General features: G+C 36.5%; 1 protein-coding gene across 1 annotated transcript in view; it reads left to right on the top strand.

The window, feature by feature from the left end:
* Positions 1 to 26,128, top strand: part of LOC142342733 (uncharacterized) — a 45,067-nt gene that overhangs the window by 12,939 nt on the left and 6,000 nt on the right. The window contains exons 4-7 of the mRNA XM_075394253.1: positions 3,554 to 3,777; positions 17,079 to 17,333; positions 21,487 to 21,906; positions 22,268 to 22,643. Of these exons, the coding sequence (XP_075250368.1) occupies positions 3,554 to 3,777; positions 17,079 to 17,333; positions 21,487 to 21,906; positions 22,268 to 22,643 (1,275 nt within the window). The remainder of the gene's footprint in view (positions 1 to 3,553; positions 3,778 to 17,078; positions 17,334 to 21,486; positions 21,907 to 22,267; positions 22,644 to 26,128) is intronic.

Below are 26,128 nucleotides of genomic sequence, written 5' to 3' on the forward strand. Positions count from 1 at the left end.
AAATGACAAAATAGTTCACTCTTTAAGAATGTTTTTGTAAAAAATCATTTTTCTTTGTTTTTATGTTTCAACCCCAATCGAGGAAATGGGAATCTATAGCGGTTTTTCGGCAATATGCCGGATTGGTTTATTTTTAGCTGCAAAGAGATAGCTGAGTGAGGTTATTATTGGCCTTCTGTTTTTTTGTTCGTTGTCAAGATTTTTGTTACGACCATATGACGTCACAACCACTTCAAATCTGCTTTTGCTTTATTCGTTTATGCAATTTAAACTAAATTGCATGCGTTACGTCCTTTTTCACTCTAAGTGGAGCGAGTTTTTTGTTCATTCGCGTGATTAACTTTTTGATCATACGTGACTCAACTCACTCTCAAAAATGACTTCCCTACTCTCAGTGACTTTTCTGTACTTGAATTCAAAGAAATAAGGTCAGGTGAGTGTATATCACTCTACGTGAAGTTTCTTTAAGATCAACTAATAGAAGCAGCAATAAGTTATACAGATTCTTAGTCAAAACTTAACATCTCAGCCCTTAATGAGAAGAATATATTTTTTAGCTTTGTCTCTTTTTACTTGGAGACTGCAGATCTACGAAGCTATCGCGGCTATTTTCTGGCAATCTGCCAGCTATGTTTTCCTAATTGTTCATGTTAAAATATGCCGGAGAATTTAAAACCAGTTCTTCTGAGCACATAACACAATGAAAGTTCCAAAGATTAATCAATTATCAAATTTTTGTCCTGTTCTGTTCAGAGAAGAAGCTTCCAAGCAGCTACCAGTTTTAAAGTGAACGCAAACTTTTTTTTAACAAACCATGTAATGCATTTTTTATTTTTTCTGTGAAAAGCTTTTAATTTCAACTTGTCCTAGATTGGATTTTGAATGGTCAGTACATGGGTTGGTCCTCTATGTTTTTGCAATGAATAGACGCCTTTTACCTGTAAGCCTTTTAAAATACCAATGGATTCGGTTTTTGTTGCCAGGAGGCAGTCTTTTGTTGAGAAATATGACAGTACATTGAGAAAAATTTGCCTATTTATGTCCATTGCCTTTTCCTCAATTTCCTTCTCTATATTTTGCCGAATAATTAAATTTGAAGAATTTTCGTTTTAATGTTCTTTTACTATATGATAAGCTGATCGATTTTTCTTATTTTGTTGTTTAATTTTCGGCGTTTTTTAATATTATTTGACTTAATATTTTTTTTAGATTCGTTTGGTTTTTCAAGTATCATGAACGTTAGACGGAGTCGTTTTCGGAATTTTTGCGGCTGTTTTTAGCAGCCAAATTGTAGTCTAAAAGTAACAACAACATATAAGTGTTCAGTCGTTTTGTTTTTATAGCTGTAAGCTGAGAGTCGTCGCTATATTGTGGTGTTCCTGTTATTTTGTTTAATCGTACGATGCTCGTTTTTCCTTCAAAGCAAAACTGGAAAAACTGAATTTTCTGAATGACGTCTACCTCTTACTAACGGTAACTGCGTGCATGCCTTCATTTTTGACTATATCTAGTAAACGTTTTTAGGCCAATTGCGTGATTAGATGTTATCGAACGTGACTTGTCTCACTCAATAATATGACTTTTGCACTTTTAAACTCAAATTTAATTTGAATTAGTTTAGATCCATGGGAAATCATATGTATAATAAAGGTCCCTAATAAAAAAGCTTCTGCAGAGTAATTTTTAGCAAGACTTAATCAATTTATCGCTGAATGGTTTTCCCATTTTTTTTCAGCGGCGTCCATAACTTTTTTATGACTACGTCTTTCGCAGCTATTCCGGCACTCTGCCGGCTGTGTTTCTGTAGGTTGATATTTATAGTTACTCGGTTTTGTTGCATCAGTCTGATAGTCTTGTGCCTTCTCATTTTCGTTGGGTTGTATTGTTTATTAGAACTATTACGTTATTTTTGATCTGTCGTGTCGTTATGATGTTAGAACAAATAATCACAACTTATTTGCATGCGGGTCACGCAGCAATTTTAAGCCGCTAAATGATAGTTATGCTATTGTTGGTGTCATTCTGGTTCTAACTTGTTGTCTTCCTCGATTGATGTTGCAACCATTACATCACGCGGCTAGAAGTCATCGAGCAACTTCAATCAGTCAAATTTGTGTGCCGGACGTCATTGTTACTTTCTGTGGTACGGGTTTTTAGGTCAGTCGTTTGATAATTTATTTTGGTCGTACATAATTTCTGCTGTCACTTATTAAATCTAAATTGAGAATGTAAACTATTGTTGAAACTCAACCCAACGCAGGTAGTTACAAGGCTTCACTAATTGAAGGACATTAATTTCCGCAAATTGATCCGGAAATGAGAATAGAATTTGGAATCATAATCTGACTTTTGAAATGCAGTATTTTGTTGGTCTCGTTGATCATTTTTAAAACTTGTGCTAGCAAGCTATTTCTGGGCTTCTTGGGTTTTGGTTGAGATTTTGTCAAGACCATATGGTGTCACGCCTCTTTTGAACATGCCTTTTTACTCATTCATGCAATTTGGACTGAATGGCGTACGTGACATCATATTTCACTCTTATTGAGTTTTTTGGCTGGATTTAATCGCAATTATATTAGTCCTGTGATCGTTTTAGTGCGATTTTTTGCCGTACCTTTAGACTTTTCGCCCTCAAAAACGCGATAAACAGGTAACGCTCGGAGGGATTGAGTGGCTAGTTTTCTTAGAGCCTTACGCCATACTAGTCCCTAATTATGCGATTCACTTGGAGACAATTTCATTGCTTTGAGGAGACAGTTCCATGGCGTGAAGGCGCAGTTCTTAACCTGGCGATTCGGACCCCCCCCCCCTTTCTCGGCCAGCCCTCCCAACCCTCCCCCATCTGTTGATCCCCCTCAAAGCCCCCCCCCCCGCTCCGTTCACTCTCCATCTTAATGCTAGCATCCCTTAGTGCCTACCTTAGAATACAAAATCAAACATCAAATCAATTGTTTACGTCTTCATTGGTTCCTACGGAAAAATGATTTGCAATTTCTTTAAGAACAAACGATAACTTTATAAATTTTTACTGGGATCGTTTTTGATTTGTTTGATTGACTTTTAATTTACGTTTGATTTTCTTAAATTTAGTTTGTGTTTTCATATTTTTTCCTTTAAAAGAATTATGACAAATATTTTTCAAATAAAGAAGAAAATTTTGATTAAAAAAGATGAATTTTATTAAATGCCGTTAAATTTTTTTGTTTATTGCAGCGTCACCGGAACTGTTTTTGAGACATAAATTCATGGTGTGAGCGGGGCTTCTTGACACCCCATCACCCCGCGCCACTTGACACCCCAATCCCGCCCCCTGAATTTACACGAATTTGGCTTGTACCCAAATTTGTAGAAAGATTGATGGTCATGCTTTACTCGCTTCACTCAAAAATTGGCTTGGGGTTACATTTACTTTACTGCGAAAAATAATGAATTCTATTTTAAAATACATAAACTAAGCAACAACTTTTAGTAGAAACAAGTCACCATAGTAGTTACACGTTCTTCCCTCATTTTCGACATGTAATTGCATTTGTATTTTGATGTTCCGTTTTAGCGAAAAGCAGGACATCACAGTTTGCACCGATGGCATATCTGTTCTGCTCGAAGACTATGAAATGGATGGCAACGATAGTTTGTTGCACAAAGTTGTTGTTCAAACTTGGTGTGGTAGAGATATGTGCTGCCGCTACGCAAGACACGTTGACAGTTTGTGGAACAGAAACTTCTCAAGACACCACACAACGCCCGATGGGAAATTTGTCAGAACATCAGCAACTGGTTAGTTTTCGGATTCCTTGCTTATATTATTCGGAAACTGTTGGGACTCTTTGGCAGGCAGGCGATTTGATACAATGTATAGGAAATCGTTAAAGTGTATATAAGCAATTTACTCACCAAGCTTATGAAAGCATTAGTAATCTCTCAAATTGATCTATTACTGAATTTGCCAAATGCACGTGCCACAACGTTGCCATTTTTTGCGTAATGATTAATAGCCGACCCCATCTTCTCAGTCGGCTATTATTTTTACGACTCGAAGAGGAGTATTGATGGAGCGTCTTCTTTTGATCGCTGATTTTTGGAGTGTATTTAAAACAGGATGTATTAGTCAAAACAGCACGTGAAAACTTATTGTTAAGGTCTTGAACTGCTGAAGGAATTGAAGAGCAAAGAGAAGGGAGAGAGAATGGTTTTTATATCGTACCGCATTTTTAATAGAGAGGGAGAAAAGTTGGTGTAAAAAATTTGCGCTAAGCAACCAAAATATTTTCTTTCCTTTGTTTTTACTGAACTTTTTCGGGCAAATTTAATAAGTAACAACGTTTGAGAACATTTTGACCACCGCAATGATATATTAAAGTTTCAATTTGAGCAATTATTGTGAATGTGTTGGTTTTTTATGCAAAATTTTTGCTTGACCTTTTTTCCGCTGTTCTTAAGTGACTTTTCCAAGCGTTATTTCTTCATTTCGAGTGACTTCAATTGCTCTCATTCCGAAATAGTTTGTTGCTAATATAAAAGTGATTGTTCGCGGTTTGTTATCAAAGCCGTTGTAGCTTAGTGGTCAAGTTGTCGGACTGCTATCCTGGAGGTCGGGGGCTAGAACCCCTATGAGTTCCGAGTTTTTGTACCTGAAGAAATTTTTAAGCTGCACCCCTCAATTAAACTGCCCCGCCTGTCTCTCGAGAGCAATTCATCCGACGTTAGTCGGTTTATATTTATACGCTTTTTCAGCGGTTCTTGAATTATTGTTCCAGTTTTTACTGTCTTGAGCAATTTTTTTGGTTTAGTTTTGGTAATAGCCGGCTATTGTAGTGCTCCCATTTTGTTTTTTATTCTTCGTCGTTCTAAAATATTTTTCCTTTACCTTAGTTCACAGCTCGTTCAACATTTTGCGTGAAATCTTTTTGTCTTCTCTGGGTTAGTTTCTAGACAGCAGTGTTTTTAGACAGCAGTTGCTCAGCAAAGCAATTCAAAATGAACAGAGTCACTATCAAAAAACGAAATCAGAAATGGAAACAGGATAGACACATAAAGCCCAATTTTAAATGTCCGTTACTCGAACTTCGTTTTTAGTGACCATTTCTAATGCTTGTTGGTATTGATACTAGCCCTTGTATTGTCTCACTACGAAACGGGAGTATGTTCTGCTCCAAAATGACAAAAATTTCGCACTTTAAAATTGTTTGTTTACAAAAATCGTTTTTTCATTATCTTTTCTCTTCTTAAATGTTAATCTTGGTTATGGGAATCAACGGCGGCTATTTACCGGTAGTCTGCTGTGTATGTTTGTTTTAATGGTCCTTTGACCTTTTGCTTTAATTGATTTCAATGAAGTTTGTTGTAGTCAGCGACAATTTAGCTTAATTCTGTCACTTTCTTGCTTGTTTAATAGCCGCACAGCGATAGCTGGGGCTATTATTGGCCTTCTCTTGGTTTTTTACAATTCAAAGAATTTGAATTGTATTGGGGCGCTGTCTTTTTTTTTAAGGTCTGTTCACGCATTTTCATGATTTTTGAAGTCAAATTGGAGTAGTGATTTTGGTCACGCCGAAACAGGAAATGGAGCGAAAAAGGGAGTGGTTTTGCGGCGTGAAATTTTTTCGCTCTAATTTTAAAGTAGAGTGAGAATACGGTGTTTGAACAAAAATTCGCTTTATCGGTAGTGGTTTTTTGTTCACATGCAGCAATTTCACTTTGATTTTTACTGTTTTTTCGATTTTTTGGATCGGATTTTTTTCTAAATGGTTTTTCCAAACCATTCATAGTCCGTTCTAGGTCTAGTTTTCTGTTTAGTCAATGAAAATTCTTTGAATTGTACGTCAGGACTTGTCCTGCTATGTTTTTTATTTCGTCGTCATGATTTTTGTTGCGACCATATGACGTCACAGCCACTTTTTGTTCATTCGTTCATGCAATTTCAACTAAATTGCATGTGTGACGTCATTTTTTGCTCTTAGTGGAGCGAGTTTTTTTGTTCATGCGCGTGATTAAATTTTTGATCACATTTGACTCACCTCACTCTCAAAATTACTTCCTCACTTTGAAATTGACCTTTATTTACCTTAATTCAAAGAGATAAGGTCAAATGGGTATGTCACTCTAAACGAAAGTTATTTGAGATCAGCTAATAGAGGCAGCAATAACTTATACAGATTTTTAAATCAACAGATCAGCCTTCAATTAAAAGACGAGTTTTTTTGGTCTGTCTTTTTTACTGTTTTTTTTAGACTGTCGATCTACGAATCTATTGCGGCTATTTTCTGGCAATCTGCCAGCTGTTTGTTTTCTGCGTCATTGGAGTTTTTGTGTCTAGTTCATCTTTCTTCTGCCTTTCAGATCAGTGATAAACTCCAATTGTTATTTTAGAGTTTCCCTTAATGTATTGTTGGTTAGTGAAAAACGATAGAGAGTTTGATGGGCAACATTTTCATGAAATATGTGAACCAATTCTGCAGTTTTCATTTTTTACCTATTTTAAGGTATTCCAATTCGCTTTGATGTTTAATTGGTGCTAATTTGATCAGCAGAGGGGGTACGTTCTGCTGTTAAGAACATTTATTGACATTTTGTTTGAAATTCTATAGAGTATTTAAAAGTTTTAACAACTTTTCTTTTTGCTCATTTTTTTACAGTCAAAGGCATTTTTCTATTATCTAGACTAATAATGGTGCGCTTGGATGCAGTTTGCTCATCTGAAGCAAATATAACTGGTTAAATTTCAATTTTTGTAGTATTCTATTTTTAGTGCATTTGGGCAGCTTTGTGATTATAATTAGTTGCTTCGGCATTTTTGTATGTCTTTTATTTTGATTAAAAGCCATCGTCATCCTCTCAAACGGCTATTATTTAGGCGCGCACCTTTTTTTACAATTCAAAAAAATTGAATTTTATTGAGGCACCGTCTTTTTGAGATCTGCTCACACATTTTCAGGATTTTTGAAGTCAAATTGGGGTAGTGATTTTAATCACGCCGAAACCAGAAGTAAACCGACAAAGCAATTGGTTTTGCGGCATGAAATATTTTTGCTCTAAATTTAAGGTAAAGTGAGAATACGGTGTCTGAACAAAATTGCGTGACCTTTCCTTGCTTGAAGATAAATAATACTATGCTGATCGTTCTGCTGTACTTTGCTATTCTATTGTAAATTTTGTTTTTTTTCTACTAAATCTATGCTGTTCTCTATTTATACTTTACAAGCGAGGATAAATTAACTCTCTCTCTCTCTCTACAGGTGTTGCTACTATTAGGTGACACCCGAAGGCCAGACAGGCCAATTTTTACTGAAATGAATGATAAAATGTTTTTGTTTCCGCATTTTCTTCAGATATGGAATTCGGAACAATTTTATTTAAAGAAACCTTAGTGCATTTTAAAAAAAGCAAAGTAAAAATATAAAATTTTCTTAAAAAATATTTTGAAGCTGAACAGGACAAGTCAAATGTCAGATGAATTTATTTTAAGGGTTTTTGTAAGTCGGAAGGAAAGCATTTTTGTCGAGTTTGTTTTGCATGGGAAATTGATTTATCATTCATTTCTGTGTCGATAGTTAGTCAGCTCTGAGTCTTCCTGCAAGTTATCTCCGGAATTGTTCCGGCAACATCTATAAAAATCGTTCGGGTGTTTCTGAAACGAATGTGAAATGCAATGCAACACTTGAAATTTTTTGTTAATGAAGAATATTGAAAAATGGAGAGATTAGATGATGGTATTCATGGTGTCAAAACATTTTACGGTAATGATGACCCAGAGGGCTTTTCTCGTTCATGATGACCAGTAGATCGCTTTCTTAGCAGTTTCTGTTTCCTCATTCACGTTTTAATAGTTTTCTGTAATTTTTAGACGGAAGTTGGTATTCTTAGGGGTGATTGTTTTTATGATAGAAAATTGACTAAAATAAGTCAAATTGTGGCCCATTGCTCATCTATTTCGAAGTTTTTTTGCCTTTTTTCCTGCTGTGAGGTATTTTCAATACTGTAGGAACCACTTGAATGTTAGATGGGGTAGTTTTCACTGAAATAAATGTATTGTTCTCAGGTTTTTGCCTTTTCGTATAGTTGTTTAGTGTATGTCGGGTCTTGATCGAACAGAAGAATTTGTAAGGTGTTTTCTTCAGAACTAATGTTATGACTTTTCAAGCTTGCTTTTTGTAGGAAATTTGGTAGATCATTTATTAACAGCCGCGAAGCGATAGCTGAGGCTATTATTGGCCTTCTCTTCATTTTTACAATTCAAAGATTTTGAATTGTATTGAGGCACTGTCTTTTTTTAAGATCTGTTCACACGTTTTCATGATTTTTGAAGTCGAATTGGGGTAGTGATTTTAATCACGCCGAAACCAGAAATAAACCGACAAAGCAATGGGTTTTGCGGCGTGAAATTTTTTTGCGCTAAATTTAAGGTAAAGTGAGAATACGGTGTTTGAACAAAAGTTCGCTACCTCATTATTGGTTTTTTGTTCACATGCTGCAATTTCACGTTGACTTTTGTACTGTTTTTTCATTTTTTTTCGATCGGATTTTTGTTTTCCCAATCCATTCATGGTTCATTCTAGACCTAGTTTTTTGTTTGAACCATTTTTGGCTAATGGTTTTTTGTCGCTTGTCGAGTTTGTTTTGCATGGGAAATTGATTTATCATTCATTTCTGTGTCGATAGTTAGTCAGCTCTGAGTCTTCCTGCAAGTTATCTCCGGAATTGTTCCGGCAACATCTATAAAAATCGTTCGGGTGTTTCTGAAACGAATGTGAAATGCAATGCAACACTTGAAATTTTTTGTTAATGAAGAATATTGAAAAATGGAGAGATTAGATGATGGTATTCATGGTGTCAAAACATTTTACGGTAATGATGACCCAGAGGGCTTTTCTCGTTCATGATGACCAGTAGATCGTTTTCTTAGCAGTTTCTGTTTCCTCATTCACGTTTTAATAGTTTTCTGTAATTTTTAGACGGAAGTTAGTATTCCTAGGGGTGATTGTTTTTATGATAGAAAATTGACTAAAATAAGTCAAATTGTGGCCCATTGCTCATCTATTTCGAAGTTTTTTTGCCTTTTTTCCTGCTTTGAGGTATTTTCAATACTCTAGGAACCACTTGAATGTTAGATGGGGTAGTTTTCACTGAAATGAATGTATTAAATTGTTCTCAGGTTTTTGCCTTTTCGTATAGTTGTTTAGTGTATGTCGGGTCTTGATCGAACAGAAGAATTTGTAAGGTGTTTTCTTCAGAACTATTGTTATGACGTTTCAAGCTTGCTTTTTGTAGGAAATTTGGTAGAACATTTATTAACAGCCGCGAAGTGATAGCTGAGGCTATTATTGGCCTTCTCTTCATTTTTACAATTCAAAGATTTTGAAATGTATTGAGGCACTGTCTTTTTTTAAGATCTGTTCACACTCTTTCATGATTTTTGAGGTCGAATTGGGGTAGTGATTTTAATCACGCCAAAACCAGAAATAAACCGACAAAGCAATGGGTTTTGCGGCGTGAAATTTTTTTGCGCTAAATTTAAGGTAAAGTGAGAATGAGGTGTTTGAACAAAAGTTCGCTACCTCATTATTGGTTTTTTGTTCACATGCTGCAATTTCACGTTGACTTTTGTACTGTTTTTTCTTTTTTTTTCGATCGGATTTTTGTTTTCCCAATCCATTCATGGTTCATTCTAGACCTAGTTTTTTGTTTGAACCATTTTTGGCTAATGGTTTTTTGTCCACGTGTGGCATTTTTTACACTGATTTTGTTTTTTTTAATTGCTCTCAAACGGAGTTTGCTGCAATTATATTAGTCATGTCGGTCTTTTTTATGCGATTATCTGCTTGATCATTTTTTCTTCTGACGCTTTAGACTTTTTCAAAAACGGGATAAACAGGTAGCGTTCAACGGGCATTATGTGCTCCTAGAGCCCTTCAGCTCACTAGTCTTGAAGTATGGGATTCACAGAATCTGTTTTGGAGACTTATACTTATGGTGTGAATGGCGGTTCTTAGACGTTGACCCCCCCCCCCCCACAACACCCCCTCACTCCACCCCCCTATCCCCACTGTAGCTGACATTGATATGCAGCTTATTAGCTTGCAGTTTAGAAGCTGAGTTAAGTATAGTTTTAAAAGCCAACTGAAAGTGCACGCCGAGTTAGAGCACTTTTTGGCACTGAAAAAAATTCGGTTAATCTGTCGCTTTTTTCTATTTCGGTTTCAATCCCGATGTGCATCAAGCGCGTCAACGGCGGATATTTTCCGGCAATCTGCCGGCTTTGTTTGTCATTATTTTTGAGTTGTTTTTTTAAGGAAGTTCCAATAGTTTTTTGAGCAAGTTTCTGTCGATTTTTAAATTTTTTGTCATTTTTAATTTTTGCTTCTCGCTGTAGTTTTTCTTGATCAATTTTTGATTGAGGCATTCTACAAGTTACATTGCTACCATGACGTAACACCTGAAAGTGAGAAGTGACGCTTACTTTTCACTGATAGTATTGTCTGGGCAGCATGGTTGGGAAGACACCTCAAAGCCAGACAAGGCAGTTTTCACTGAGTTAAATTTTAAAAGTTTCTTTTTTCGGGTTGTTTGTTCTTTGCGATTTTTTATTTTTATCAAATATTTGGCTGCCAAGTTTTTTTGGGTTGATTGATCTAGGAGGAGATGAAATGAGCTTTTCTCCAAATAATGGGTAAGAAAAGGCGCATTAGCATTTTTTAGAGATTTTTACTGGGATTATATTTGTCGATTTTGTTCTTCATTATCTTCTTTTGCTTGGGGTTTTCTCTTTATGAACAGAGTTAGTGAGATTATATTTTAATTGCAAATTTTAGCAAAATCTTTGCATTGATATATACCACCTGTATTAGAAGGTCTCTGGATCATTAGCCAAGATCTAGTTTTTTAAAATGTATAGTACATTTATGTAGGAGGCGAATTAGTTCCCCGATAATGGTCAATTTTTGGGTCTTTCCATTATAGCCCCCAATGAATTTGTAGTCCCTCGTTATGGTATATTTACCATGGTTGAGGGGCTGTCGGTTATCTGACCATTAAGGTGGTTGGTTATGATGGGAAAGACCCCAATTTTTGTACAACGAGTTGTTTCCGGATTTCTTCCGGCTCTACATTTTTTACTCCGTCGAATAAAAATTTGTTCTGTTATTCATTTTGCCAATTTTCTGACATTATGCATGAATTATTTTTTTACTTTCCTCGGCTAGTTTCATTCTTCGCTCATTCTGCTCAAAGTGCTTTGAAACAGCTGTTTCTCAGCCAGGCAATCTAAAAGGAACGAAGTCATAAAAATATGAAATCAAAAAATAAAGGGAGTTTTACCCATGAAGCTCAATTCTAGATGCCCGCTACTTAAACGTTGTTCTTTTAGGCCCTAGTTACCATCTCTAATACTTATTGGTATTGATACTAGCCCTGTAAAATTTTGATATGTGTGTCTGTGGTTGTTTGATAGCTCACATTGGTAATAAGGTTATTAGCTTGCATATTAAGAGCTGAATTAAGTTTAGTTTTAGAATCCAACTGAAACTTCCCGCCGAATTAGACGATTTTTTGACACTGAAAAAAAATATATATCCTGATGTGCATCAAGGGCGAATATTTTCCGGCAATCTGTCGGCTTCGGCTTTGTTCGTCATTTTTTTCAGTTGTTTTTTTAAGGAAGTTCCAATAGTTTTTTGAGCAAGTTTCTGTCGATTTTTAAATTTTTTGTCATTTTTAATTTTTGCTTCTCGCTGTAGTTTTTCTTGATCAATTTTTGATTGAGGCATTCTACAAGTTACGTTGCTACCATGACGTAACACCTGAAAGTGAGAAGTGACGCTTACTTTTCACTGAAAGTATTGTTTGGGCAGCATGGTTGGGAAGACACCTCAAAGCCAGACAAGGCAGTTTTCACTGAGTTTAATTTTAAAAGTTTATTTTTTCGGGTTGTTCTTTGCGATTTTTTATTGTTATCAAATATTTGGCTGCCAATTTTTTTTGGGTTGATTGATCTAGGAGGAGATGAAATGAGCTTTTCTTCAAATAATGGGTAAGAAAAGGCATATTAGCATTTTTTAGAGATTTTTACTGGTATTATATTTGTCGATTTTGTTCTTCATTATCTTTTGCTTGGGTTTTCTATTCATGAACAGAGTTTGTGAGATTATATTTTAATTGTAAATTTTAGCAAAATCATTGCATTGTTATATACCACCTGTATTAGAAGGTCTCTGGATCATTAGCCAAGATCTAGTTTTTTAAAACGTATAGTACATTTATGTAGGAGGCGCATTAGTTCCCCCATAATGGTCAATTTTTGGGTCTTTCCATTATATTCCCTAATGAATTTATAGTCCCTCGTTATGGTATATTTACCATGATTGAGGGGCTGTCGGTTATCTGACCATTAAGGTGGGTGGTTATGATGGGAAAGACCCCAATTTTTGTACAACGAGTTGTTTCCGGATTTCTTCCGGCTGTACATTTTTTATTCCGTCGAATAAAAATTTGTTCTGTTATTCATTTTGCCAATTTTCCGACATTATGCATGAAATATTTTTTTACTTTTCTCGGCTAGTTTCATTCTTCGCTCATTCTGCTCAAAATGCTTTGAAACAGCTGTTTCTCAGCCAGGCAATCTAAAAGGAACGAAGTCATAAAAATATGAAATCAAAAAATAAAGGCAGTTTTACCCATGAAGCTCAATTCTGGATGCCCGCTACTTAAACGTTGTTTTTTTAGGCCCTAGTTGCCATCTCTAATACTTATTGGTATTGATACTAGCCCTTTAAAATTTTGATACGTGCGTCTGTGGTTGTTTGATAGCTCACATTGGTAATAAGGTTATTAGCTTGCATATTAGGAGCTGAATCAAGTTTAGTTTTAGAATCCAACTGAAACTTCCCGCCGAATTAGACGATTTTTTGAATCTGAAAAAAATATATATCCTGATGTGCATCAAGGGCGAATATTTTCCGGCAATCTGTCGGCTTTGGCTTTATCATTTTTTTAAGTTGTTTTTTAAGGAAGTTCTAATATCTTTTTGAGCAAGTGTCTGTCGATTTTTAAATTTTTTGTCATTTTTAATTTTTGCTCCTCGCTGTAGTTTTTCTTGATCAATTTTTGATTGAGGCATTCTACAAGTTACATTGCTACCATGACGTAACACCTGAAAGAGAGAAGTGACGCTTACTTTTCACTGAAAGTATTGTTTGGGCAGCATGGTTGGGAAGACACCTCAAAGCCAGACAAGGAAGTTTTCACTGAATTAAATTTTAAAAGTTTCTTTTTTCGGGTTGTTTGTTCTTTGCGATTTTTTATTTTTATCAAATATTTGGCTGCCAAGTTTTTTTGGGTTGATTGATCTAGGAGGAGATGAAATGAGCTTTTCTCCAAATAATGGGTAAGAAAAGGCGCATTAGCATTTTTTAGAGATTTTTACTGGGATTATATTTGTCGATTTTGTTGTTCATTAGCTTCTTTTGCTTGGGGTTTTCTATTCATGAACAGAATTTGTGAGATTTTTTTTAATTGGAATTTTCAGCAAAATTTTTGCATTGTCACATACTACCTGTGTTAGAAGGTCTCTGAGTCATTAGCCAAGACCTAGTGTTTTTAAAATGTGTAGTACATTTATGTAGAGGGCGCAATAGTTCCCTGATGATGGTCAATTTTTGGGTCTTTGCATTATAGCCCCCATGAATTTATAGCCCCCCATTAGGGTATATCTACCATGATTGAGGGGCTATCGGTTATCTGACCACTAAGCTCGGGGGATATGCTGGGAAAGACCCCAATTTTTGTACAACGAGTTGTTTCGGGATTTCTTACGGCTGTACATTTTTCACTCCGTCTAATAAAAATTTATTCTGTAATTCATTTTGCCAATTTTCCGACATTATGCATGAGATACTTTTGACTTCTCTCGGCTAATTTCCTTCTTCGCTCATTCTGCTCAAAGTGCTTTTAAACAGCTGTTTTTCAGCCAAGCAATCTGAAAGGAACGAAGTCATAAAAATACCAAAGCAAAAAATAATGGGGGTTAAACCCATGAAGCTCAATTTTAGATGCCCGCTACCTAAACGTTGTTCTTTGAGGCCCTAGTTACCATCTCTAATACTTATTGGTATTGATACTAGCTCTGTAAAAATTTGATACGTGCGTCTGGGGGTGTTTGCTAGCTGACATTGGTAATAAGGCTATTAGCTTGCAGTTTAGGAGCTGAATTAAGTATAGTTTTAGAATCCAACTGAAACTGCACTCTTTGACACTGAAAAAAATTTGGTTAATTTATCTTTTTTTTGTTTTCAATCCGGATGTGCATCAAGCGCGTAAGCGGCGGCTTCTATCCGGCAATCTGTAGGGTATAGTTATTATATTTGAGTTGTTTATTAGGGAGATTTGAATAGTTTTCGGGAACGTTTTTGTCAATATTTGAGTGTTTGCTGTTTTTATTTTGTGCTTCTCGATGTAATTTTTTAATCAAATTTTGGTTGAGGCGTTCTATAGGTGACATTGCTACTATGAAGTAACACTTGAAATTGAGAAGTGACGATTACTTTTCACTGAAAGTATTTTTTTGTGCCGCATGGTTTGGAAGACACCTCAAAAGCCAGACAAGGCACTTTTCATTGAAGTAAATTTTACAAGCTTCTATTTTATCCGGTTGTTTGTTCTTTGCGGTTTATAATTGTTATCCAATATTTTGCTGCCAAATATTTGTGGGATGCTTGATCTATGAGGAGATTAAATGAGTTTATCCCCAAATAATGGGTAGGAAAAGGCATGTTAGCATTTTTAGAGAGTTTTACTGAGAATATATTTGTCGATTTTGTCCTTCATCTTCTTTTGCTTGGGGTTTTCTCTTTATGAACAGAGTTATTGAGATTATATTTTAAGGGTAGTTTTCAACAAAAATTATTTTGTTTCATACTACCTGAGGTATTAGAAGTTCTCTGGGTCATTAGCCAAGACCTAGTTTTTTAAAATGTGTAGAGGGTTTTAATAGTTTCCCTATGATGGTGAGTTTTCGGGTCTTTCCCATTATAGCCCCCATTATGTTATATTTACTATGATTGGGGGGGGGGGGGGGGGGTATAGGTTATCTGACCACTTGGGAGGCTATAATGGAAAAGACCCCAATTTTCTACTACGAGTTGTTTCTGGATTTCTTTTGGCTATATGTTTTTACTCCGTCGAATAAAAACTTGTTCTGTTTTAACTCATTTTGTCACTTTTTCGATATTATGCATGAATTTTATTTGTTTTCTCTGGGCTAGTTTCCTTCTTTGCTCATTCTGCTCAAAGTGCTTTTAAACAGCAGTTGCTCAGCAAAGCAATCTAAAAGGAACGGAGTCATAAAAAACGAGATCAAAAATATATATGGGGGCTTAACCCATAAAGCTCAATTTTAGATGCCGGCTACTTAAACGTTGTTCTTATAGGTCTTAGTTACCATCTCTAATATTCATTGGTATTGCTACTAGCCCCTGTGTCCTCTCATTAAGCAACAGGAGTATGTCTTATTAGGAAATGAAGTAAAAATATCTCACTTTGAAAATTTTTTCAAAAATCGATTTCCATTCTCTGTTTTTTGAATTCCAAAGAGGGTTATGGAAATCAACGGTGGCTATTTTCCGGTAATCTGTTGAATTGTTTTTACTATTTAATGGCACGTGCTCTGTAACTGGTGGTGCAGAACGTATGGGGGGTGGGGGAGACGCAAAAGAACTGATTTTTTGATGGACTCTTTCGCCCCTTTTGTGATCTAATTGCTGATATCTCTGTACATTATGCAACCCCCAGTTACAAAGCACGCGCCATCACATAGGAAAGCATTATGTAAAAATTTAACACGTGCGTCTGGGGGTGCAATTAATATGTACCCACTAAGCTCGGGGGCGCAAACGTAAAAGATGCGTTTCAACGAACTTTAATCTCTTATTATATTAATTAGATCTTCTTTGTGACCCATTTAGCTTAGTCGATCCATGTCTTAATCATTCTTCAACGCACGTGCCCATGCTTTTCTAACATATCATGGTTTTACACGTAATTATCACATTTTGTAACTGAGTGGATCAATAACGGAATAGATGCTGATCTTCCAACACACTGCACCTTTTACGATATGAATGCATCTATTTTGGGATCTTTTCCGTTTGTGCCCCCCAGTACGTTATGCTCCCCCCAGTGACAGAGCACGTGTCATTACATAGTAAATCATTATGTAAAAATATTGCACGTGCGTCTGGGGGTTGCAAATAATATGCACCCACTAAGCTGGGGGGGGGGGGGGGCACAAACGGAAAAGATCCCTATTTTGATATGAGTGGAATATAGTTTTTCAAAATAAAGGGTTGTGTTTCAGAAAGAATTTAGTAGACATGTGGTATATAAAGCAAATTGAGTAAATACAGTGAATAAGCATTTTCAGTTCAAAGTTATATTTTATTTTTTATCATAAGAGGTTAAGTTCACCTTCTTTTTTACTCAGTTTATTCTTTCTCGCTTTTTCAATTTAGATTTTCCTGAATTACTTGTCATTTCCTATTGTTATTTTTGAGCGGTTGTAGGCAAAGTGTAAGCAGCTAAAAATTTCGAGAAATGTTGCTCGTAGATTGTTCTGATAATTAATTGCTCTCAAACGAAGTTTGCAGCAATTATATTAGTCATGCCGGTCTTTTTTCATGCGATTTTTCGCTTGACCAATTTTTCGTCTGACGCATTTGACTTTTCGTCCTCAAAAAACGGATAAACAGGTAGCGCCCAGCGGGCATTAACTGCTCTTAGAGCCCTTCAGCTCACTAGTCTCCAAGTATGCGATTCACTGAAATTGTTTTGGAGACATACTTATGGTGTGAAAGGCGGTTCTTAGAAGTTGACGTCACCCCCCCCCCCACCCACTCACCCTACGCCCGTTCAAACAGCGAGTCATACAACCTTGTTTAAAAGCTCTGCAAGTTTTAAAATTCTAGAAGTTCATAGTAAGTCAACTTCTGATTGTATAGAGGAAATTCTGGCGTTGTAGATTTTTTGGTATTTAAAAACTTGCGTTCGTGATTGATGTCACAATTGAACTCAATGAAACCTTGCTATTTTAGGTGTCGTCAAAAAACCAAAAACAGCTACATTGCCGCCTCACATGTTTAAGGAGCTGGTCCAGTCGGAATCCGGTGCAGATTTCCTTTTCGCAGCATGCAGACATGTCATTGCGGATCATATTCACTATTTAGCCAAACTGGCACCTTCAACAGAGCAGCTGATCCGGGTGAAAGCTGCTATATGGGCCATATCGCAAATTGCTTCAACTGGATGGGGCTATGTCAAGTTGCCGGTACAGGCAGTTATTTTGCTTGGTATGTATTTACTATCACTTGTAATGAGTAACAATTGATGCAATAATTGCTTCTTATGATATAACAAAAATGCCGAAAGATACGGGTTTTTACCACGAGCACGCAATAATAAACGGCACATCAACTATTGGTCATCAGCGGCTTCGGGTGATCACTAGTTGTCCCTATATATTAAACGCATGAATTCTCTAAAAACAAATTTTAGCTTTTTTAAATGGCCTCTTGAATGTTTTGGGCTTCATTGGACTGCATAATTCAATGGACTTTTCTAGATACTTCCCATACCCAAAAGACACGGAAGTGAAGAAAAAATAAAGCGGTGGGAGTCAAACCCGGGTCAGTAAAGGGGTAGTGTGGCGCAATTATCACTGGGTTGAGTGGGCTAGATTATATTTTGGCCCTGTGATCAGCGTCCAGAGACCTGGGGAGCATTTGTGGCGCGCGCATGTGTGTGTGTGCGTGTGTGTTTTTGTGCGTGCGTGTGTGTGTTGGGATGATTTTTTCTTAATTGTTCTCGCACAAGTTTGAAGCATTTATTGTAAAAATGTGCAAAGTTCTTTATGTAAAAATTTCGGTTGACAGTTGTGATTTTTACGCTCATTACTTTTTTTGCGTTTTGCGTGACCTAAATATACATCTTATTGATAATTATAAGTAGCTGAACTCATTAGGCGGCATTTTACTACATGAAAAGTGCGCGGAAACTGGTATTATTTTGCAAGTTGAATCTTAGTGGTTTATATTAACCTCTAATGACGTTATTTGAAGCACTGAATTTCTTAGCTTCCCCCATCCTCGAGGCTCCCCCTCCGACTGAAGAGCTCCCGCTAGTCGTTCGAGAGCAATTCTTACGACGTCAGTTGGTGTGTGTACTTTTCCGTTTGTGCCCCCAGTTTAGCTGGAGCATATTATTTGCACCCCTAGACGCTCGTGCCATATTTTTACATAATTATTAACTATGTAACAAGTTCTCTGTAACTGGGGGTTACTTAGCGTACTGAGGGCACAAACGGAAAAGTTTCATTTTTTAAACAGCCGCTCAGTGATAGCTGGGGCTATTATTGGCCTTCTTCTGTTTTTTTTTGTCAAGAATTTTGTTAAGACCGTATGACGTCACAACCGCTTCAAATCTACTTTTTGTTCATTCGTTCGTGCAATTTCAACTGAAATGCGAGGGTGACGTCATATTTCAGTCTTAGTGGAGCGAATTTTTAATAGCCTCCGTCAGCCTCTCAACGGCTCGGCTATTATTTAGGCGCTCGCATTTTTTTAATAGGCTCACAGTGGTAGCTGGGGCTATTATTGGCCTTCTCTTGGTTTGTTTTTATTTCGTCGTTTTTGTTACGACCATATGGCATCATAGCCACTTCAAATCATTCCTTCATGCAATTTAAAGTGAAGTACGTGCGTGACCTCATTTCTCACTCTTAGTGGAGCGAAATTTTCGAATTCATTCGTGTTTTTGGTAACACGTGACTTACCTAACACTCAAAATCTACTTTGAAATCGACTCTTCTCCATTTGAAGAACTGAATTGATTAGCCTCCCCCCTCCGACTGAAGAGCTCCCGCTAGTCGTTCGAGAGCAATTCCGACCTCAGTTGGTTCTAAATCGCTCTCTAAAGAGACGCTATTATTGTAAACGTGTGTGTACTTCTTCCGTTTGTGTCCCAGTTTAGCTGGCGCATATTATTTGCACCCCCAGACGCTCGTTTCTCACTCTTAGTGGAGTGAATTTTTCAAATTCATTCGTGTGATTAAGTTCTTGGTCACACGTGACTTTCCTTACACTCAAAATCTTCTTTGAAATCGACTCTTCTCCACTTCAATTCAAAGAGATAAGGTCAAGTGATTTCGTGTCACTCTAAGTGAAGGTTATTTGAGAGCAGCTAATAGAGGCAGCAATAACTTGTACAGATTCTTAAAATATAACATTTCATCCTTTTATAAAAAGAATATTTTTGGTCTGTCTTTTTTTTTTACTGTTTTGAGACTGCTGATCTACGAAGTTGTTGCTGCTACTTTCTGGCAATCTGTCAGCTATATTCTTATTTTGCTTTACCTTTTGATCACATTTTTCATTTTTTATTAGTCACTATTTTCACATTTGACTTCTGACTGACCTCTTTCACTGTTTCAACTGAATGGATTCTAATTCTTTCATGCATTCAGTTACGTAATTTAGTGGTTACGGTCAAAATCAAATGAGCAAAATCAAAAGAAACGGGATAAACCAATGAAGCCCGGTGATTAATTCTTTAGTGCGTTAGGTTCTCATATCATTAGAGCGATTGCTCGCTGACATTTATCTTAAGCTTACTAGCTTTTAGTTTACAAGCTGAGTTTTTCAATCTAATTGAAAGTACAAGCCCATTTAGAACACTTTTTGACATTTAGGAAGAAAATGTCAATTTTAATGTTTTTTTCGTTTTTCTGTTTCAATCCCGATATGCGTCAAGCGCGTCAGCGGTGGCTATTTTTCCACAATTTGCGGTCTATGTTTTCCTCACTTTCATTTTGACTTTTCTTAACTTTATTTCGAAGAGATAAGGTCAAGTGAATGTGTGCCGCTCGGAATGAAGGTTATTTGAGATTACCTAATAGAAGCCACAATAAGTCATAAAGATTCTTAGTCAAAATATAACATCTCAGCTTTTAATAGTTTTTGGTCTTTTTTATCATCTTTCTAAGACTGCAGATATACAAAGCTATTGTGGCTGTTTTGTGGCAATCTGTCAGCTATGGTATGAAAATTTTTAACCTGACCGTTTTGTGCTTTTCTTCTAGAATAATATCAAGTGAATTTTTCACGCACTTCTTGATTTTTGAGTGAGTTCAATTGCTCTCACTCCGAAACAATGTCTGTTGTTCAAACAAAACCAATTGTTAGAGAGTTGATAACACGGCCATAATAGCCGAGTGGTTAATCCATCCGTCGATGTGACGAAATCCGACTCAGAAGGTCGGGGTTCGAATCCTACCTTCGGCTGATGTTAACGCACCCGTAAAGAAAAATTTATCTGGACTACAGCCCCTGAATTAAATTGCGCCGCCTGTCATTCGAGTTTTTCCAACGTTAATCGGTTTGTTTTTCTTATATTTGTTGCTATGTTGTCGTGGTGTTTTAGTAGATGTAGCTTAAGGGAGTTGATTGCCAAATAACAATAGGAAATTTTTCTTTCTTTCTGCAGTTTTTAATTGTTCTTGAACGAAGTTCATAGCAATTATTGTAAACGTATGTCTTTTTTATGCAAAATTTTTGCTTGAGGGTTTTGACTTTTCGAGTGGCTTTTACGCCCTTGACGTTTTGCGTTTCGTGTAATCTAAAACTCTCTCAATCACAATTTCAAGCAGCTGAACTGAATTGGCGGCAATTTATTACTAAAAGTAAAATGAAAAGTGCGCCGAAACTAATGCCATTTTTCTTTTAAATCTTAATAGTAGTATATGTTAACCTCTAATGTGTTCATTTGAAGACCACTTTTGAGATTTTTAGTCCCATTTAAGCCCCCCCCCCCCCCGACTGAAACAGGTTGCAATTGATTAGAGTTCCCACTAGTCGTTCGAGAGCAATTCTTCCGACGTTTAGTCGGTTTTGTTTGACTTTGCGTCCCAAATTGCAGCTGCAGATATTTGACTATAATTACTGTTAATTAAAGTGCGATATGATTATGTTTGATTTTAATTATTGATATTAATCTTAGTTGAGTTTAATGTTTACAAACGTTCAGAGAACGTATAGTAAGTTCTTTTTTTTTAAAATGAGTTTGGTTCTCTAAAAAATTGTGTCGTGTTTATTCTCATACTAATTCTAGAAGATTAAAAGACAAATTTGTGCGTCTAATTTGTTCTGTCCCGGTTTTAGCTAGTCTGAATAACGTATTTGTTCCACTCGGCAAAAAGTTTCATTGCCGGAGTCAGGACAAATTAACTGATTCCATTTTTACCTAATGCCATTTGGTAAAATGGCATTGGGTAAAGTGGAATTCGGTAAATTGTCATTTAACCAGATTAAACGCCCCATTTTCTCGAGCTATATCATCGACCACCATTCTATGTTTTCTTGATCGCCCGTTGCTATCCTAGCAAAGTTGCATTATAGTCATGTTGTTTTTGGCTGAAAATGCTTTGTATTATGAACTTACCTTCTTTAGTGATGATAGCTGAAGAATCTGAAGTTCTTTCCCTTCGTGGAATTGCTCTTACATCGCTCAGCTTACTTGGAAAAGAAGCTTTGAACCTTTTGCACAGTATCGGTTGGTCGAGCGACAAGTCCGTTCCTTCGAGGGAAATGACATCGACGAGATCTGCGCTAGCGCTCCTGGAAGACTACAACGGATTCCAATTGGACGCACAAATTGAAATCATGTGTAAGAAGTTCTGCAAGCAATTGGAGAATGCAAGAGCACCAAAGAATGTGAAAGATGGACGTGCTTTTACGGCAGTGCTGAAGAATTCTGAATTGTCCAATGTGTCTACGTTAAGGAAGTATGCGATTAAAAGACAGATCGGATCCGTAGACAATCGCAACTATGCTTTCAAAGAGGCGATTGATTTGCAACGGGTTGATGCCAGTAAGTGACTTATTCATGTTTTGATTTTCTCGGGGATTGATGTGAACGAAGTGGAGGTTCAATCGTCATTTTAGGAAGCTAGAAATGTCGCTTTATGACTTTGGTCAGGGGCTATAATGGGGTGATATAATGGGAAAGACCATTAGCTTATTATAGAATTGTTTTGGTCAGAAGTTGTTGGTAAATGACATATTGGAACTGATTTACTGATTCGTTGTTCACTTAAGACTTTTACCTGCTTGTAATGGCCATAAACTGAATTTGTAATTGCCAACTGAACTCTACAAATCGAGTATCTGTAATTTGCATGTTTATCCTATTTTGTTTGGTTTGATGGGTCATGTTGAACATCATAATTTAGGAGTTGCTGTGGTGCTTCCAGTACAGATGAAACGGTTCATGAACATCAAGAATTTCAAAACAAAGCGGGCAAAACGATCGTCATCGTCGGAGGGCCACCTGTCGGAGCACGGAAGTGTGACAAGCAGTTTCTCGGGTGTCGAAAGACACGAAGCTACTGATTCAATGGAAGACCGAGCATCATTCGAAATTAGTGATCCTCGTGCAGCCAGTACAACAGTGGGACCTGATGATAGATCGAAGCGCTTCTCGACTGGCAATTCGACAATGTCCTCCTACCCTGCGACACCAGTAAACAGACCAAGGTGTCTCACTGTGAGAAACGCAATGGATGTTGACGAGATGGGCGTTGGAAAGAGATCTGACTCCATTGATGGGTAATGTAGAACTCATATATTTAACTCATTATGGATTTAAGTAGATCAATCGAAGTGAGTTTAAGTCAGAAACCGTCATGGAGTAGAGTTTGAGCAGAAGCTCATTGTGCTGTCAAAATATTTTAATTACGTAGCAGACTAATTACGTAATTAAGCTAAATTAATTTTTGGACATTTGCTAGAGAAAACGAATTGTTTAGCAGAACGTAATGCTTAGTTCGGAGAGACTTGGGTATACAACTTGAGTTGTAGAAAATTTATTTCACTAGAGAAGCGCCTAATAATTTTATCAAAAAATACCATGAAGCAGATCATGCTACCCACCCCGGTTTTTGCAATGCTTTAAGGATTTTTACCAAATTGTAAGGATAGATACCCCTGATGAATTGCGAGTCAGGGTACATTTTAAGAAGCCAATCCTACTACAAGCCAAGGAATTATTAACAACGGAAATGGTGCAATTTTTAGGTTTTTGGATGCCGGGATAGAAGCAGGTTCAAAGGGATTGAGCACGCGGTGTTCGTTTTTTACAAACAAAAATAGATTTAGTGGAATTGCAGTGTGTCCTAGAAATTGCTATTTTCAAGTAAATGTAATCATCAGCACCTAGTTGCAAAATGTTGCTTTAAAGCAATTTCAATTAGTTCTTGGATTGACCTGGAATTTGTAGGCAGCGTAATTGGGGCACGGAGAATTTGCAATTGAATACAAGTCACGTAATACAAGTTATTTTCAGCTCAGTACGGTGCCGCATATCGGTATCACTTGGGCATTTACAAGCAGTTCGAAGGCTAATATTTCATAATTTTTTCCTCCTATCTCATTGTAAAGTCCAAATAGCCACAACTAAACTCAGGTGAAAACTGAAATGACTAGAGACAGTTGTGCCACGTGCCAGTCGGGAATAAAAACAGACAGCAAATTTGTCTGCTGTGTCTAACAAAACGCTCCTCTTAACTGTTGAGTGTACTGAGTTTGACAAGAAATGTATTGATGTTCTAGTAAAACTCAAGGATAATCTCATTCACATCTGCAACAATTGTAAACCGAAAAAAGCAAGAGTTTTTGGACAAAATAGAATTAAAAATGAAAGTCTGAACGAGAAAAAACTAAATTCAATTCTAGAAAAAATGATGAATTGAAAAAACTTCAAGAGCAAATGAAATCACTTACTGAGAAAATTGAGAAGTCAATTAATATTATGACTAATCTACCAGCGCAAGTGAAAGCTGTAAAAGAGGACATAAATACTTAGAAACAATCGCTTGGTGCGGTATAACCTGGCATATCGGTGTCTATTCCTGAAATTTGCATTGGGAATATGCATTAGAGGTATCCCCAAAAAAATACAGAAACTGCCTCCGCTGATGACAAGCTACACGCTGACATTGCTGAGGTTGAGGACAGAACATTTTTGAACATTGAGGACAGAAAACTTGTCAAAGCACAAAGGCTTGGAAAGTACGATCATAATAAAACTTTTCCGCAAACTTAGTTAGTTAATACTGAAAATCCTATTAGCCGTGACCGCATCCTACGAGCTGCCTTCAAGTTGACAGGCTACAACAGGTACCAGAACGCAGTCTGTATAAGCCCAGAATTCAACAGCACGGATGAATAAATGCAAAACGAAAGTCTCAAAAAGCGAAGAGAGTTAATAGAGCTCTGAAAACAAACTAACCTCTAAAGAGATAGGAGTTCGTAATCTTACTCTAGAAGTATTTGAAAACAAAAAATGGGTACCTTTTGAAAAAAGTTCCATTTATGAAAATGAGAATGATTCAAGGAGCTCAGAAGATGGTCTAAATGGATTTTGACAGCCAACAATGTCAATCTTAACTTTCAACACTAGAAGTCCCCTTGATTTAAATCGAAGGACCAAGTTTGTCAATAGTCTTAACGCTTATGATTTTGATCTCATCTGTATACTGAGACTTGGCTAACACAAGATATTCCGTCGTCAGTACTTTTCCTTGATAAATATCTGATCTTCAGAAAGTATAGAAAATTTTCTGAAGACCGAAAAAGCAAACGCGGTGTTGTTCTCATCGCCGTCAAAGTGAACATTACTCACAAATATGTTGAGTTAGGTATTGAAAACCCGGACTTCATTAGCATAAAAATTCTGACAATAACAGGCTCATATATCCTTATTTGTAATATATACAACGCACCGTATCCTAGCCCCTATCAATGGAAGTTAAATGAAATGCATCAGCTCCTTGATTTAGTTAATGATTCAGCAGTTGAAAACCATTTTGATAGTGATATTATCGGTTGACCTGAATTTCTCACAAACAAACTGGTTCTGTCGTCAAAAATTGATTACGAAAAAGAGCCAGTAGGAAAACTAATTGACCTTAATTTCAATAATTTTTCTAATGACCAACTTGATTTAGTCCTTTGTAATAATCCTGATTCGTTGATAAAATGTGACTATCAAGAAAAATTTTCTGACCACAAGCCGATCGAAACAATAATTGAATCGTCCAAATTTGAAACATTGTTTGTAACAAAATCTACAATGTATGCCTTCAAAAAAACCATTAAATGAAATGAATGCATTGAACAAGAACCGTTTTTACGTTTCTGCTACAGCAATGTTGACGAACTTTTGCTCCAATGGTACAAATGGTTATGGGAAAAAGTTGACAAAAATTGTCCGAGGATAACCAAACACCGAGCTAATCTGGCTCCATGGATTTCAAGTTTGACATCAAATTTAATCAAACGACTGAATACACTCAAAAAACAAAGTAAGTGCTCTCTAAGCAAATTGAATAAAATGAAAAGGCTGGAAAAACAAATCAAGCAGTCGAGTAACAATGAATTACGAGATTTCGAGAAATGGGTTTTTGAAGAGTGAAAATGTAGTAAGATTCAAAATATCTGAAGTGCATCAGGAAGACTGCCTTGATACCACCAACAGTGTAATTAACCGATGAGGAGACGTCCGTTGACAAAGAAAAGGCATAGCTATTCCGTTTTAGTATTTAGCAAGTGTGAAAAGGTAACAACCACGAATACTGATGAAAGTTTAAATAAACTGACATGTAGGGAAAAGCAAATCGGTGATATTTTATGCGATCTAAATCCAGACAAGTCCATCGGGATGGATCGAATTGGGGACCTAATTTTAAGGAAATACCACAAAACTTTGTGTAAATCAATGAAATAACTCTTCCAGACATGCATAAACAAATATTGGTTTCCTACATATTGGAAAATAAGCCAGGTAACGCCCATCTTTAAAGAAGGTAGTAAGGCTGATGTGACATGTTATCGGCCAATATGTCTCCTTTGCTGTTCTTCAGAAGTTTTTGAGAAACTAATTTTTGACAAAGTTTACTACTTTTTTGAAAAAAAGTTGCACCCAACTCAGTACGATTTTAGGAAGCGACGATCTGCCACACTTCAGTTAATCATTTTTCTACATCAAATTTTTGAATACAACGATCTAGAATCAACTAGAGAATTAAGTGTAC

Source organism: Convolutriloba macropyga, chromosome 7, assembly GCF_964194025.1.
Source record: "Convolutriloba macropyga chromosome 7, txConMacr16.3, whole genome shotgun sequence".
Lineage (NCBI taxonomy): Eukaryota > Metazoa > Xenacoelomorpha > Acoela > Convolutidae > Convolutriloba > Convolutriloba macropyga.